This window comes from Equus caballus, chromosome 24, assembly GCF_041296265.1.
Source record: "Equus caballus isolate H_3958 breed thoroughbred chromosome 24, TB-T2T, whole genome shotgun sequence".
Taxonomy (NCBI): Eukaryota; Metazoa; Chordata; class Mammalia; order Perissodactyla; family Equidae; genus Equus; species Equus caballus.
This window is the reverse complement of record NC_091707.1, coordinates 33,757,196-33,773,284: the sequence shown is the minus strand read 5'-3', so window position 1 is coordinate 33,773,284 and position 16,089 is coordinate 33,757,196. Positions and strand designations below refer to the sequence as shown.

The following is a 16,089-nucleotide window of genomic DNA, read 5'->3' as shown; positions in this document are numbered from 1 at the left end:
GTACACGGCACACCAGGCTGGCATTTGCCTGTTTTCTGTCTGCCAGGTTCCCATTGGAGGAAGCACAGAATCTGCTACGGAGCCCCTGGGGTTACTGACTTTCGTCAGGCAGTGCCCATCACATCTGTGACACTGGCCTGTGTCACCAGTGGAATGAATCCAGTTTATAGCCTGCGGCCAGCCCAGCTCCTGTCCCACTTCTCTTCCCTCATTCAACTCACTCCAGCCATGGTGGCTTCCTTGCTGTCGCTCAATTATGCCAAACACTCTCCTGCCTCAGGGCCTTTGCATAAGAAACAAAGGGGGGGGGGCAGAAGAATGGAAGCCAAGTGGATCTAAAGCAGGAGCACGAAGGGTCCCTGGAGGGGTTAGACGGGGCACACGGAGGGCAGAGCAATGGCAAAGTGCTTTGATGTACGATAAATGTATGTGGAGGATATTTTGACCTATGGGATCAACCAGCCCAGTGTGGTCATGTAATTCCTCCTAAAACATGTGCTTCCTGGTTATTAGTCTATAATTATTTAAACAGCCTTTTCCTTATCCCCTGTTATCTAGAAGCTTTGCTCATTGGGAGACAACCAATAGTCATACTTCTAGATCCAAAATGAGGTTTCAAATAGACCTCAAGTGAGATTTCTGAAGAACTTCTAGCTCAGGGAAAGGAAAGAATGTTGATATGATTTGGGGGGTGTTCACATGTTCAAAGTGTGGATGGGTGATGGGCACCCCATTCAAGCCTTGGGGGTGAAAATGACAAAATAGGGGCCAGCCCGGTGGCACAGTGGTTAAGTTTGCATGCTCCACTTTGGCAGCCTGGGGTCTGCAGGTTCAGATCCCAGGCATGGACCCAGCACCGCTCATCAAGCCATGCTGTGGTGGCATCCCACATAAAATAGAGGAAGATTGGCACAGATGTTAGCTCAGCGACAATGTTCCTCACACATACACACAAAAAACCCAGTAACATAGAAAAGCATCTGAATGATTTCTCTTGGACTCTGTCTAAAAACTTATAACCGGGTTCTGGCCCCGTGGCCGAGTGGTTAAGTTCGTGCGCTCCACGGCAGGTGGCCCAGTGTTTCGTTGGTTCAAATCCTGGGCGTGGACATGGCACTGCTCATCAAACCACGCTGAGGCAGCATCCCACATGCCACAACTAGAAGGACCCACAACGAAGAATATATAACTATGTACCGGGGGGCTTTGGGGAGAAAAAGGAAAAAAATAAAAATCTTTAAAAAAAAAATAAATAAATAAAAATAAATAAATAAAAACTTATAACCAGTTTGAGAGCTGGAATTTACTCAAGGGCCAGCAAAGTTTCAGACCAGTGATTGTCAACTAGGAATGGTTTTGCCTCCCAGGAGACATCTGATAATGTCTGGGGACATTTTTGGTTGTCACAACTGAGGAGGGTGGGCGCTCCTGGCATCTATCGAGCAGAAGTCAGAGACGCTCCTAACCATCCTGCAATGCACAGGACGACCCCATGATCAGAATATCTAGTCCAAAATGCCAACCGTGCCGAGGGTGAGCAACCTGTGTGAGACAAAGAACAACCGTGTGTGTGACGGCCAGGCTTCCTCTGGGGCCTCCAGGGCCCTCGGTGGGGCTCGCGCACACCCCAGGGCTGCTGTCTTCCTCACACCGGCTGGTCTGACTGAACTGTTCCTTATGCTCATGGCTGAGGCGGCAGCCCGGGCGCCTGGGGGCCTCAGAACTGCTGAGATGTGCAGTCCTCGTGACCAGATGCTGAGGGAGAACAGCCTCAACAAAGGAAAGAAACGCTCAGGAGGAAAATATTAAAAACCAGCTACGGTGGGTTTTGCTTCAACAGGATGAGGCACGACAGGGAGGCTGGCCTGGTCCACTGTTCTCAGAATTCCGAGAGAAGTCCATCTCTGAGGGCCAGGAGACACCCCGCGTGAAACCACGAGTCTGTGACCTGTCAGTCTGGGGCCGTTAGGTGCTAATCTTAGCTGCCTGCCCACTGGGTCTGATGAGCTGGTGACCTTGGGGACTTCTCACAAACCCACTGACCATCTGGTTTTCCCCAGCCAAGGTTTCGGCTCCAACTTTGAATCCTCTGAGCCTCTGCCTTCACGAATCTCAGTTCAATCCACTCACTCGTGAGCATTTGCTGGATACACTGAGTGCCCTGGGGCATCCAGAGGCCCGGGAGCCCCTGGCATGGCTCTTGTGCAGCTCCCACTCTAAGGAGAAGAATGATCCACACAGCAGGGCAGAGCTGACTATGTGCCCATCAGCCTTCCAGGGTGTAGACACGGCTAAATGGCTGGGTGTGACCTTGGGTTTGAAACATGGGTTGACGCGGGTGGAGTAGAGGTGGGGCGGGGGGCCCCCAGTGAACAAGGACACGGACAGGGGAAAGCTTCAGAGGCGTTTAGGAGCTAAGACTCCTCCACTGAGAGCACAGTCGCTTCAGGACGCAGTGCGGTAGAAAGCTGGGGAGGTGGGTTTAGAGCCAGACTGGGAAGTGCTGGTCGGGTTTGGAATCAGAGTCTAGAGCAAGTTTCTTAACTTCTCTGAGCCTCGGTTATCTCATCGTAAAAAGATGATGATCACGGGGATTAAATGAACTCCTGCGGGAAAAGCACTTTGTAAACTGCAGGGTTAGAGAGGTTTAAGGAATTTGTACTTTAAACTATGAGCAAGAGAACACGGAGAGAGAGAAGGAGGAGAAGCAGCAAGAGGAGGAAGCTTGCAGAGAACACTTGGCAGTCACAGCCTGGAACTGAGAATGGGAGACAGGGCAGAGGGCTGCGTGTGAGCTGGGGGGATGGGTCCAAGGCTGGGGGCGGGGAGGGCGGCGGGGGAGATGCTCTGGAGGGCAGGTGGCCAGGAAGGAGGTGGGTAGTATGGTGAGTGGAAGTTAAAACTGGACAGGCAAGGGGCAGTGGCCGACACGCAGTGTTTAGTAACTGTGCAGCTCCATCTCCTTAAAAAGACTGCATGTCAACCAGCCGTATACGTGAACACCTGTGTCACACAAAAGACCACGCAGACGTGGGACAACCTGCTCCACCTGTCATAGGAACGGCACTGCAGTCTGTTGGTTTTGAAGTGTTAGCGGATGTCCTGGAACATCCTGAACTCTGCCTGTCTGGCTGTCAGAATGGAACTGATTTTAGTTTTATTTCCCTCGGTTTTATTGGGTGGGGCTACAGATTCATTTATTGTGTAAGCGTAAGTTGAGTTCAGAAGAATCTCTTTTAACATGATTGTAGAAGTGGTTTGTGGTTTTATAACAGCAATTACCTGGCCTGTTTTCCTAATTAGTGAAGGAACGTGGGCTAGGATCGTCACAAGCTAATTATGAGGTGAATAACCCGGCTTGCATTTCTGTTTACCGTTTTGCCTTCTGGTAGGTATTTATTGCCCTGGAGAAAATGAAAGCACTTGTTGCTTTAGAATACAATTAGTGCAAGTGTAGATTCTGTCTCCTCCACTGTGGTCAGCAAAGGCAGTGGAAAAAACACAGGGTGAGGAGCTGGGCATCCTGGCCTTTCATCCTGGCTGTGTGACCTTAGCCAAGTCACTTCCCTTCTCTGGGCCTCACTTTCCTCTCAGAAAAGATAATGATTGGCCCAGGGGACTTTAAGCATTAAGATTCTCTGACTCTATTTTTTAAAAAGTTACCCTAATGCACCTAAAATAGAATTTGACCTCCCAACTCTTTGTAAGAATTGGGAAGAAGTCTGGTACAGACTTCTGAGCCCAAAGACCTGTCTGAATTAAAATCCTGACTCTGCCACTTGCTAGCTATGCCTCTGTGAACAGCACCCCCAATCCCCCTGAAGCTGGGTCACCTGAATAGGTGGGCAGTAGAGGACCCCAGGTTCTAGTGCTGACTCAGCGCTGTGTGACCCTGAGCAAACGTTAATCCCTCCGGAGTCTCAGGAGTATCTCAGTGGAATGGGGCTGCCTCACCTCCTCCCAGAGTCACTGTGACCATCGAGGCAAGAGCGGCTACGAAGAGCACAGAGCGCCAGGGCAGCATGAGATGGTGCTATTGTGCCAGTACCCGGGGAACCCGTGTCAGGCCTTCCTACAGAAGGGAGAAGCCTGGGGGCTGCTGCTCCTGATGCAGACAGAGGGGGTACTGAGGTTGGCCCTGGGGCCTACAGGGCATCCATGTGACCCACCCAAAAGCCTGCCTCCTGCCTCCTTCAGGACCTTGGCTGGTCCAGGCAGGAGAATTCTGAGAGGCTACGAGACTCTCCTGGGTGGATCTGGGTGTCCAGGGGTCAAGGATGGGAGGGTGACTTTTTACATTATACATATATATGTGTATGCATGTGTGTATATACATGTGTGTACATACACACACACACACACACACACACACACACACATATCCCTTTGTACCCCTGGGCCTTGTAAATATTTTACCTGTTAAAAAACAAGTTACAAGGAAATCCCCCAGGTCTGCAGGCATTCGGGCCCTAAACCTCACACCAGCCTCTACTTCCAAGGCCAGAAGAGATGAGGGGAGCACGGGGGGAGGGGGAGGATTGGGCCTGGGCCCAGACAGACCTGCCCACACCTCCCTCCTAGATACCATGCACTTCTCTGGGTCCTCACAGCTGCCTTCCTCTCTCACCCGGACAACACCACAGCCACGTAACTGATCTTCCTGCTCTGCTCTCCGCTGCCCCAATCTGTGCCCCACGCCGCAGCCAGAGGGATATTTTTAAGGTGTCTCTCTCCTCCTGAAACCTTCCCACGACTCCCCATGACCATGCACTTCATCATCCTAATGGGGACACTCCTGAGAGTGAAAGAAGGGGCTATTAGTAATTAGGCGAGGACAGCAGGCATACACTGAGGTTGCCCCAGACAACCAGCATGGAGGATCCCCCGACATATGAAGGATCTGGGGCCTGCCTGCCTCTCCATTCTCCCCTTGTTCCCTAAACTCCAGCCACAATGACATGCTTCTCAATTCCTTAACCACATCCTTAAACACCTCTTGCCTCTAGCCTTTGCTTGTGCTGTTCCTGGTAACTGCTCCGTCCCTGTCCTTTATCTCGTTAGCTCCCAATCCTCTTTTATGTCTCAATAAGAGTCTTTCCTCAGCCTAGACTAGGATAGGGCTCCCACATATGTTCTCACAGCTCGCCGGGCTTGCCCACCATAATGCTCAGCACCTATTACTACTCCTCGTTTCTCGTCTGCCGTCCCTCTGCAGACATCACTTGCCTGTCCACTGTGCAGAGGGCACTCAGTGAACACTATTGGATGGACGGATGGATCAGCAAATGAATGAATGAATCCCAGCTCCACCCCTTGCTAGTAGTGTGACCCTGGGCAAGTAACTTGATCTCTCTGAGCTACAAGTCAATGTCTAAAGTGGGGATAATCAATATTTATCTCACTGGAATGTTGTAAGATTAAACGAGACAGGTGAAATGCCTGGCACACAGCTGGTGCAAGTGTTCCTGTTATGTGAAGAGCGGCCAGCGCCGTTCATTTGGCACTGACTGTTCACTGCACTCGTGTGTCACCGGTGCACGTTCACTGGGCATATCTTGCCTGCTAACCGGCTGACAAGCCCTTGAAGGCAGGGATCTGATGTGAGCCTTCTCTGTCCCCTGCTGGGCCTTGCCCAGCTCTGCAAGCACCAGGGCTGGGAAGGAGGTATGTGACGCTCCACCCGTCTTAGAGGCCCATGGGAGACCCGCGTCTTAGAAACTTCTTAAAGACTTCCCGCCCAACGTGGGTCCATCATCTTTTCCAGGGAGGCCCAGCTCCAGGAGTCTAAGTCCAGCCTATAATAACCCTCCCCTGCCCCAGACGCCCACAGTCTGGAGGTGCAGACACGGCCCCACACTGTCTACACCCAGGACCTTAGATTTGCTCTCCACTTGTTGCCAGCATGAGAAGAGACCCATAGATTCCCCAGTGTTAGACAAAACCAAGGCCAGCCCTGCCTTGTCTCTCCATCTCCCCTAGCAGGGACCACGTCTGCTCCTTCCCGGGTGTCCCCCAGTGCACCTGGCACAGTGCTGGGCACTTAGTGTTTAAACACACTTGTCAACAAATCAACAAATGAGCAAAAGAATGGACAAATGAATGAACGAATGAATGAATCAGAGCCAGTAGAGCAGAGGGTTAAGAGCAAAATTTTGAAGTCAGCCTCAGGCTCAAATCTCAGTTCTATCACTTAGGTGCTGAGGATCCTGGGCAGGTTCCTCAACCTCACCGTGCCTTAGTTTCCCCATCTGTAGACAGAAAATAATACAGGCACCCACCTCATACGCCAATACAATGAGATAATGTACACACAGCACTTTGCACAGCGCCCAACTTCACGAATGTTAGCAACTACTGTGAACTGTCGCATCCTGTAGAACAGAGCCTGACCCATGTTATTATTATATATTGTTACTATTATTATTTGGAAATGAACAAGAGACTGGGGGTGGGGAGGCTGGTGACCACTGGCCTGGACTAGTTAGCTTTCTGGTCACGTTCCTTCACTGCCATCTACCTTTCTGAGGAGCAGGGAAGGCCCAAGAGACAGGACCCGGGGAGGGCAACCCTCCGCTGGTCTTTGCACACACAGCTGACCTCTGGTCCCAGGGGCAGCAGCAAAGAGCTTGGGGGCAGCTTCAGTGGGGCTGCGGCCAGCCAGGGAGGCAGGGCTGGAAGTGCCTGCTGCAGCCAAGGGAAGGAGCTTTTCTCTGCCCGGATGCTGCGTCCGAAGCCCGTGGGCATGGCGTCATCACCTTCTTCGTTAACACCCATGCTGGACAACTTTGGCAGCCACCACGGCACCAAAATGGGTAGTACCAGACCCAGCCACCTGGGCCAATCAGCACCAAGGGTGTAGCCTCAATTAGAGGAGGGGAACTTGGCTCCTCCCACCTTCTCTGGCCTTCCAGGGCTCTGCGTGGGCAGGAGCTGCTGCAGGCTGCCCGGGGCTGTCCCAGTTCACGGAAGGGGCGTTAGATATGAGGCCGGGAAGAGCAGAGGGGTCGAGGCCGCCTGGGCAGATGCCAGCAGGTACACCCCGTTCTGCAGGATTGACGACATCTCCTGGTCCACAGCGCACAAGCCCACTTCAGAGAACAGGCAGGCCCCCGCCCTGGCCGGCAGCCCCACTCACCCGCTGCAGAAACTCCGTCCGCTCCTTCTTCTTGTTCCGGCATCGGGCCGCCGCAACTTTGTTCTTCTCCCGGCGCCTTTTCCTTCGCTCCTCTTCCTCGTCTAGCTGTGAGGGCAAAGAGCCACTGATCAGACATTGTGGCAGGCCTGGAGTATGGTTTCCCTCCCAACACACAGACAGATGGACAATCCCCCTTCCTAAGCCACCTCTTGGCAGTGAGCGAGCGGTCACTGTCTGCCAGCAGCCTGGCCTTCAGCTGATGAGATGGAAATGTGTCCCAGGCAGCCCAAGGACCCTCTCGGAGCAGGTGGGCATCCCTGAGAAGAGTCAGCGTCCGCAGGGGCAGGGCTACCTGGGTTCTGCCAGAGTTCAGGAGGCCCAGAGCCTGGTGAGTCTACTCACACAGAGGCGACACCCAGCGGGTGGTGCCGGTCTGTTCTCCTGCCCAGCCCAAGTCCTCTGGGCACTATTTTCCAGGCCAGTGGTTCCCAGGCACTTCCTCTGAAAACGCCTTGGGCGTGAGCAGATGTCACATTCTGCCCCCAGCCCTTTCACCTCCCTAAGGTAACTTCGCCCTCCTTCTTGGTCCTTCCAAAGGTTCAGATCTCTCTCTTTGTCAACTAAACTAGCCTCCTCACCTGGTTTTAATCCTTTCCCTGCCTCTGCACGTTCTTCCCCCAGGACCCCAGGGCTCCCCAAAGTGCCCTGCACAGGACACAAGCAGAGGTTGCCTCCTGCAACGCCGGGCTTGCTTCTCCCCCAGGAAACATTAGGAAATTCACCATGCATCAAACAGGGCCCATTAAAGGTTAAGGAGGAAACTCACCACCCCCAACACTGCACTTTCAATCAAAGTTGCAGTTATTATTGTTTCATTAATAATAACCACCAGAGCTGCTGTTTGCTGTGCACTTTGCTAAATGCTTTAAACACAGGTCATGTAACCCTCACAATCAATGTCTGACGAGGAAGGTACTATGACTGTCCCATTTTACAGATGGTGAGACTGAAGCCCAACAGTTCAATATGCCCCAGGCTATCCAACTAGGAAATGGTGGAGTCAGGATTCCAACTCAGATTTCTCTGAATTCAACCTTGCTGCTCTTGACCACTGGCTCACATAGCCCCAGCCCACCAGACCTCTTTGATGTGGTGCCTCTCCCTGTCCATTACCTACCAGGAGACTCTGGAGGACACATAAGCCCAGTTGGGCTGGGCAGCCTAGAGTCAGAGGCCACTAGAGAAGTCGCTGGATTGCCCTGGGCTTGCCAACTCTCTCACTTCTTGAGCCAGTGGGGTTGATTCTGGCAGCCTGAGGCCTGGAACAAGGTCTCAGCCGAAAGGGCTTTGGGCCAGGAAAATAAACAGCCTCTCTGTGCACTCCCAGCATGCTCTAGGAGCCCAGGACCAAGGGCCTGGCCAGAGACCAGCACTCACGGCCATCGGCACAGGCCCTGGCAGGGCAGCCTTTTCTCCTTCCCCACCACCTCTGAGCTTCTCCCTGACCCACCCCCACCCTGCCTGGGAGGCTGGCTGGAGAGGTGCCTTGTCAACACCGCCACACCCAAGCACCTCCCTGCCCCTTGGCCTCCTTTGAAACAGAACCAGAAGTGACAGCTCCTCTGGCTGACCCGCATCTGGGAAAATAGAAACCTGGACAAAATTGATTCCCCCCAACCTCAACCTCACCCCCAACAAGGCCGAGGTAACCGTGACGACAGGCAGAGGGAAGGAACTGGAGGAAGTGGCTGGCAGTGCAATCTCCCCTCGGCCAAGAGGGTTTGCCCACAAACTGCCAAGGTGATGTGTGCAACCTGGCACTGCCGGGCCCGCAGGGCCTCAAGCCCCTCCCCTGGAGCAGCCCCAGGGGTTCTGGCAGAGCTGCTGTTTCCTGGGAGACACACCTCTGTCCGCCAAGACCCAGCGCCCCACCCCGAGCCCTGCGCAGGGCCTCATCCTACATAAAATCAGGGGGCAAAGGGAAGCCACTCTAGCAGCAGATGCAAAGAGGTTCAAGCTGGAAGTGTAAGAGATCAACTGGGTCAGGCTGCTCACCCTCCCTCACCAGCCACGTCCATCCCCTCCAACCATCACCCTCTCCTCCAAACGCCTCACCCTAGTCCAAGCCAGCCAGGCCTTCCTGACGTGACCTTCCTTTCCCACTTGCTAAACTATTACTTGAGCTTCAAGAGTCAATGTCACCTCCTCCAGGAAGCCTCCTTTGACTCCCTAGATAGAATTAAGTGCTTTTTCTGTGCTGCTACAGCACTTTGTAAGACACTCTGTCACATCCCACCGTAATTATCTGTTTATGTAGGTACCTGTGTTCCCTGCTAGTCTGGAGGATAGGGGACCTGAGATTCCTCAGCACCTGGCATAGAACATGGCACTTAGTAGGGGCTTGGCAAATGTTAGTCAAATGAATGAATGGAACAAAAGATCCTGGAGAAAGATGCCACAGGCTGGCATTCTATAATTACAGCATAAAAGTGATTTATCGCCTACGTTTGTTCTGCATAACCTTTTCCCCAGTGCTCGCAAGGAGCCTTCTCCGCCAGGAATGGCCTCTTCTCTCTGTCTGCAGGAAGCCAGCAAAGCTTGGGGATTGAGTGCTGCCTTCCCCAGAAGCACACTGGCCAAAGACAGAGTCTTAGACTCAGGCGCAGGCCCCCGACGGCTGTGGCAGGTCTGCAGGAATCCTGCGCAGGGCCGGAAAGAATCCAGGCTGTGCACTTAACCTAAAGCACCCCCGCCTTCCCCCGCCCCCCATCCCGCAGCCACCACCAGTCTCCAAGCCCGTCCCCAGGCCTTTCCTGCACCCAGGCCCCGCCTGGGCTGACATCTCCCAACAAGGCAAGAAATGGCCCCAAAGCCCCATCACCACGCCTTCCTCATCGACACTGTGCTGCATTTCCCCCAAATGGTCCTACTGTGACTTAAGAGCCATCCAGAGGAGACACGGAAAGCAGCTGCTGAGGTCCTGCCAGAAATCAGACAGGAGCTGGCTGGTGCCCCTCGGCCTTCTCTGTCCCCGCGGGCTAACTCTGGGAGTTTCCGCCCGTGCCTGCGTGGGCTGTGCCCCCTGACTGAGACCGACTGGAGACTCTCCCCAACCCTTCTTTCATCCGCAAGGTCAAGGCTGTTGCTCCTCCTCCGCGATGCTCCCCAGATCCCTAAAACACTTGGCCCCCAGCGGGCGAGCGGCAGCGGAGGCTGCTTCCTCACACACAGTCCAGGCATCAGAAATCGGACCCCAGAACGGGACATGATGGTTCCTTTCTGCAGATACAGCTGGGAGAACCAGGACGCGTAAGGAGGAAGCAGCTTGACGCTTGCTTCATATATTTAAAAAACCATGAGATGGGGGCCTGTTCTTAAACTTAGTTCTGGTTCTGTTTTTCCCAAATTCCCAGGGAGGCCTGGGCAAAGCTGTCTGTGTTCTGGCAGTGAGGGGTACCCCCGTGCCACACTTCACATGGGAGGGACAGACTCTGGGAGCCACAGCCCAGAGGCCCCTCACATTGCGCACGCAGTCCCTCCTCATGGAGCCTATTCTTAAGCCCCTGCTGAGGGCTGGGGGACCCCAACCTCTGGTGTGAAGGGCTGACCAGAGCTGGGCTGTATTCACCTCCTCGAAACTTGAAATTGGACTGCTGGACTCGGGGAGTAACCGGCTTCAGCCATGTGCCCAGAGGAGCAGAAAGATCGGGCGGCCAATGTGCAGAGATGAGCAGAGACCATGTGGCTAGAGAGAAACACACACTCAGCTACAGGAGGGAGTCAGAGAGACAAAGAGAGGGAGCGGGTGACAGAGAGAAAAGCTGGGCCTGGAGCAAGAGAGGTGCCCAGGACACACATTTAAGGAGGCGCTCACTCTGGGGCTCATGAAGGGGCAGGGCTGGCACCCGAGAGGGAGTGCCACCTTAAATGCCATGCCCTGGGCCTCTGGCTTGCCTCACCCTGTCCAGGCCCTGAGAGACAGAGGGAGCTCCAGACAGAGACAGAGAGGAAGAGAGAAACGGAGAGACAAAGATGGGTGGAGAGAGACAAACGCATTGAGACACGGACAGAGACCAATGGACAGACAGAGCAAGTGGACAGACAGAAAGCACTTACCGAGGTAGAATCTCGGTCCTCCAGATTCCACCCCTGGAGGGGCCTGACTATGCTTCCTGTCCTTGGGGTCCATGATGCACACCCCTGACTCTATCCTGAAAATTCCTCCTCTGCCCTGGAGGGACTTTGGGAAGGTGTCTGCCTCTTGCCACTGAAAGATGCCCAGGACACCAGGGTCCCACCTCGTGAAGTTGGGCGATGTCAGGTGAGAATGAAGGAGCAGAAGGTGGTCCCCAGTGACTCAGGGGAGAATCACTGCTGCCAGGAGCCATGCTTCTAGAACAGTTGGGAAAGTGGCAGAGCCTGGATGCAGCAGGGCCCTGGAGCAAACAGAAGTGGGTCACCTTGGTAAGTATCAAGTCCCCTGGATTAGGAGTCCTGGCTGTTAAAGGGTCTCAGTGAACCATCCAGGCGGTCTTCTTGTCCTCCCCACTTTTACGGGCAAGGAAACAAAAGATGAAAAGGCTGCCTGGAAGGTCAGTGGCAGCTTCAAACCCAGGCCTTTCGGCCCCTCCAGCTCAATGAAGGGCAGGTGGTCCGTGTGCACCCCTACGTGTGGTGACAGGGCCCCGCCCTTTTGGCTCCATCCTAGTGATGGGGCTGTAAAGCCACAGCAGAAGCTTCTGACTCTCAGGGCGACGACCGTTTTGTTTTTTCTCACTAAGGTCTTTGTAAATAAAAACTATTTATTGCATAATTAACACCAATGTGTAACACGAAAGCTGCACGGTTTAAAGGAAAGGTCCGCAGCCTGAACCCTGGCCGTGTTTCTCAGGCCCCTCTGCAGGCCATGTGGCTTTCATATGGTGGCAACAGTCGCCCAGATGTGATTTTGAATTCTGACATTTCACGAGCATTTCCAAAAATATATCTTGTGGGACCCACAAACAGATAGGCTGAGACAGAGCAATGACACTTTTTTTTTTTTCTGAGGAAGATTAGCCCTGAGCTAACTGCTGCCAATCCTCCTCTTTTTGCTGAGGAAGACTAGCCCTGAGCTAACATCCATGCCCATCTTTCTCTACTTTATATATGGGATGCCTACCACAGCATGGCTTTTGCCAAGCAGTGCCATGTCCACACCCGGGATCCGAACCTGCGAACCTCAGGCCACTGAGAAGGGGAATGTGCGCACTTAACTGCTGCGCCACCAAGCCGGCCCCAGCAATGACACTTTTTAACCTGAGGCACTGAAAATTTAGAAACTCTCACATGGACAAAGCAACAGAGAAAAGAGCAATAAGGCAGTCAACAGGCAGAAATAAAGGGAAAAAACCCCAAATAAACCAGAGTAGTGACGGTCTGAAAGGCTTGTCTCTACTAAGAACTGTGGCACAGGCAGAAAGAAGCAGGCTTATGTGAGACTCATGGCATCAGAGTTGTCAGCGTGGGCTTTGGGGTCTAAGAGGCTTGGGTCCCCAGCAGCTCTGCTACGGAGCCGCTGTGTGCTCCTGGGCAAGTCACTCGGCCTCTCTGAGCCTCCATTCCTCACTTGTACAAGGAAGACGTTGGGCCCTGCGGCAAGGGTTGTAATAAGGACCAGTCAGCACCGAGGCTGGGAGGCAGGAAGGGTTCTGTAAACGCCAGCTTCCCAGCCTGCCTTCCCAGGTGAGTGCTTTCCGGGGCACACCCAGCCTCCAGCACGGGCAGAATCTGGCACAAAAGGAGACCTGGGGAGAGGGGGAGCATGCGAGCTGTCAATGAGCAGGCACAGAGTAAAGCCTGCAGCCTCTGAATCTAGCCCCGGACGGCCCACTAGGGTCTCTCCCCTCCTGCGTGGAGGAGCCACATTTCAACACCAGGGACCCACGAGCACCCTGGGAAGTAAACACCCAAATACCAAACATACCAGACATTCCCCCACATAAACACGGCTACACTGAGCCAGGGGCTGCGGTCCCTCCCCACTCCCCTGCCCCCCTAAGCATCAACAAAGTAGGGCAGTCCAAGGGCAAGACCTCGGCCAGCTGGCCAGCCTGGCTGAGCCCACGGTGCCCTCTGCCTCCTCCCACCCCCGCAGGGAGGAATGAGGAAACCCCAGGGGCCCTCGCCCGACACCCTTGCTGACCCCCTGCACCCCGAAGGGGCCAGACCCCCCTATTAGCATCTGCCCCTGGGGGCTTCGCTCTTGGAAACTCTGCCCTCCTCTCTCTCCCATCTTCTCTAGCCAGGCCCTCTCACTCCAAATGGTCAAGGTCTGGACCTCAGCTGTGAAGTATTGCACAGTTTCAGTGAACAGTGGGCAGGGCTGTAAGAGAAAATTCAAGACAAATGGTCAGTCCAAGGCTGGAGTTGCAAACTCAAGTCACCTCCAGGGGCCCAACAAGGAACCGTTAGTGAGGGGAGAGGGCTGGATGGGGCTGTGGCCCCCAGAGGTGACACCCCAAGTAGACCCAATGCTGTGCAGGTTCGGTGTTGCCAAACCTCCCAACTTTTCAAGACGAGCTGAAAATAAAGAGTTTTTAAGTAAAATCTCCCAATTTTTAATGTTGGCAACAAATTCCATTTTGAAAAGAACGTTGTGTGAGCCAAACAAAACACATCTGTGGGCTGGTCTGGCCCATGGGTTGCTAATTTATGACCTCTGGCAAGCGACAGACCCCAGCAGGGTTGGTCATCAGACGCCTGGTTCCACTCCCGGCGATGCCCTACTCTGTGACCTCAGGTCAATCCGTTCATGTCTCCTCTCCCATCCAGTGGCTCATCTTTAATGAACACAATAGCTCCCACTCTTCTTTCTAACCTTCAAACACCTCCTCAAGGTGGGTATCAGGGGCCTCCTTTTACAGGTGACAAACAAGGTCAAGTGTCTGCCCAAGGTCACCAAGTTGGGAAAAGACAGGGATTCGAGTCTATTCCAAACGTGGGCTGGACTGAGATGTCCCCACAGTCCCGTCTAGCTCTGACTTGCCCAGGTTTTCAGTCCCCCAACCTTCAGGGGCAGTGTTGGCCTGACTTAGGGGAGAAGGAGGGGTTGTGGGAAGGACATCTCCTGGCTTTTAAGAAGTTTCAGAAAACATCACTTCACAGACTCACTCACAAGACGCAAGGGGCTCTTGACAAGCGCCCAGGCCAATCCCTAGATTTTACAGATGAGGAATAGGCCCAGGAAGGAAGCAGATTGCAGCCAGGCTCACACTTGAGGGGAGGGGCTGGGTCCTCACAAGCGAGTCCAAAGGACACTCTTGGGCTGGCCCCCTCCGGGGCCTCCCGGCTCCACCTGGCTGCACAGCTCCCTCTCTTTGGACTTCTCTCTGCCCTGGATGCACCACCCTGCCCTTGTCTGTCCTCCTACTTCCCTGACCTCTGCTCCTCTGCCTCTTGTCCAGGGCCCCCTGCCTGTCCTTTTCAGGCCGATGTCTCCCGGGCCCCTACCCTTGGCCTGCTGCTTCTCTTGCTCCATACACACTATGTGTGGATCATCGGTTTCACCTACTCATGTGGTTTCAACCACCACCTATACTCTAGTGCCAGCCAAATCTTCATTTTCAGACCAAAACACCCAACTGCCGGCTGGACATTCAAGCTGGATGTCCAGCCCCTCAGAGTCTTCATCCTCAATCAATTTCTTCATCTCTATTCCCCGTGGTGCCCGCCCACTCACTAGAGTTAGAAACTCAGGCCCTACCCCACCTGTCGCTCTCCTTGGCTCCAATATTGACCATCCAGACCATCCCATTCGACATCCTAAATCCTGCCGAGATTTGCGCCCCACTCTCCATCCCCCTGCCACTTTCCAGCCCCTTTTCCTGCACCGCCTCCTAGGAGGCCTCCTAACCCTGCACGACCATCCTCCATCCCAACCGTCCGAGAGAGCTTTCTAAAATGCAAACATGACAGTTACTGGCCTTAGGAGGCTCCTCCTTACCTTCAGGATAAAGCCCAAGCCCCTTAATGTGTCAAGCAAGGTTTCCTGGGACTTGGCCCCACTCCTCTGGTCTCACCTCCCGTCTCTCCCTCCCCTCCTCTCCATGTTCCTGCAACACTGAGCCTCTGTATACCCCACGCTTCCCTGGCTCATGCCTTTGCTCCTGCTGTCGCCTTGGCTTACTCTCATTCTGTACATTCAGCTCAAGCCTCACCTCCTACAGGAAGTCCTCCCTGATTCTCATCCCCTCCAGGCTGGGGAGGTACCCTCTGCTCTGGGCTCCCATAGGACTTTGAGCGTATCCTGGCCCCTATTGTGCTGTATTCTCTCCTCAGTTTGTGCCTCCATGAAACTGGGAGTTCCACAGGGGCAAAGTCCGTGTCTTGTTGACTTTTGTGTGCCCAGCACCTTGTAGGGTTTGCAGCCATCAGGAACACTCAATAGATGTTTGCTAAAGGAAGGCCTGATCCACAGAGCTGGCAATCTGAATAAGAACCCAGGACTCCCGGCTCCCAGTCCCGGTCCCCTTCCACTTCACCCCAACCACCCGCCACGCCAGGCTATGATCAAACACATTCACCTCAAACAGACCTGCACACTCGATGCCGTCCTCGCTCAAAGCACCAAACCGGCCCAGTCACCCATCAGGTGAAGGCTCTGAACAAGAGCTGGCAGAGGCCACGGCTCCCCCTGCCAGGATGATGCAGTCAGCTCTCCTGGCTGAGGGTGCAGGCGGGTAAGCGATGCTCAGCGCACTTGGCATACGCTGGAAATGGCGGGGAGCAGTGGGGCTGCAAACTAAGCTCCGTCCTGAGGTTCTGGAACCGAGAAGACCTAGAGATCCTAGACCCCCACTGCATTTGCAGGCCAGGAAACTCCAGCTCAGGGAAGGAGAGGAAGTCTGCCCAGGGCGCTGGGTCAGACGGTGGCAGGGCTGACCAGAACACCACTGCTTTCTGGAAAGAACCAG

The 16,089-nt window shown here is 54.1% G+C and overlaps 1 protein-coding gene and 1 long non-coding RNA gene across 6 annotated transcripts in view; one reads left to right on the top strand and one right to left on the bottom strand.

The window, feature by feature from the left end:
• The window catches only part of LOC138920666 (uncharacterized), an 80,811-nt gene extending 79,530 nt beyond the window's left edge, over window positions 1–1,281 (top strand). Inside the window, exon 4 of the long non-coding RNA XR_011432238.1 lies at window positions 47–1,281. This is a non-coding gene — a long non-coding RNA (uncharacterized lncRNA). The remainder of the gene's footprint in view (window positions 1–46) is intronic.
• Window positions 1–16,089, bottom strand: part of JDP2 (Jun dimerization protein 2) — a 43,610-nt gene that overhangs the window by 3,722 nt on the left and 23,799 nt on the right. For all 5 annotated transcript variants that reach the window (XM_070250182.1, XM_070250181.1, XM_070250180.1 and 2 more), the window contains exon 3: window positions 7,136–7,240. In XM_070250182.1, coding sequence (XP_070106283.1) covers window positions 7,136–7,240 — 105 coding nt within the window. The remainder of the gene's footprint in view (window positions 1–7,135; window positions 7,241–16,089) is intronic.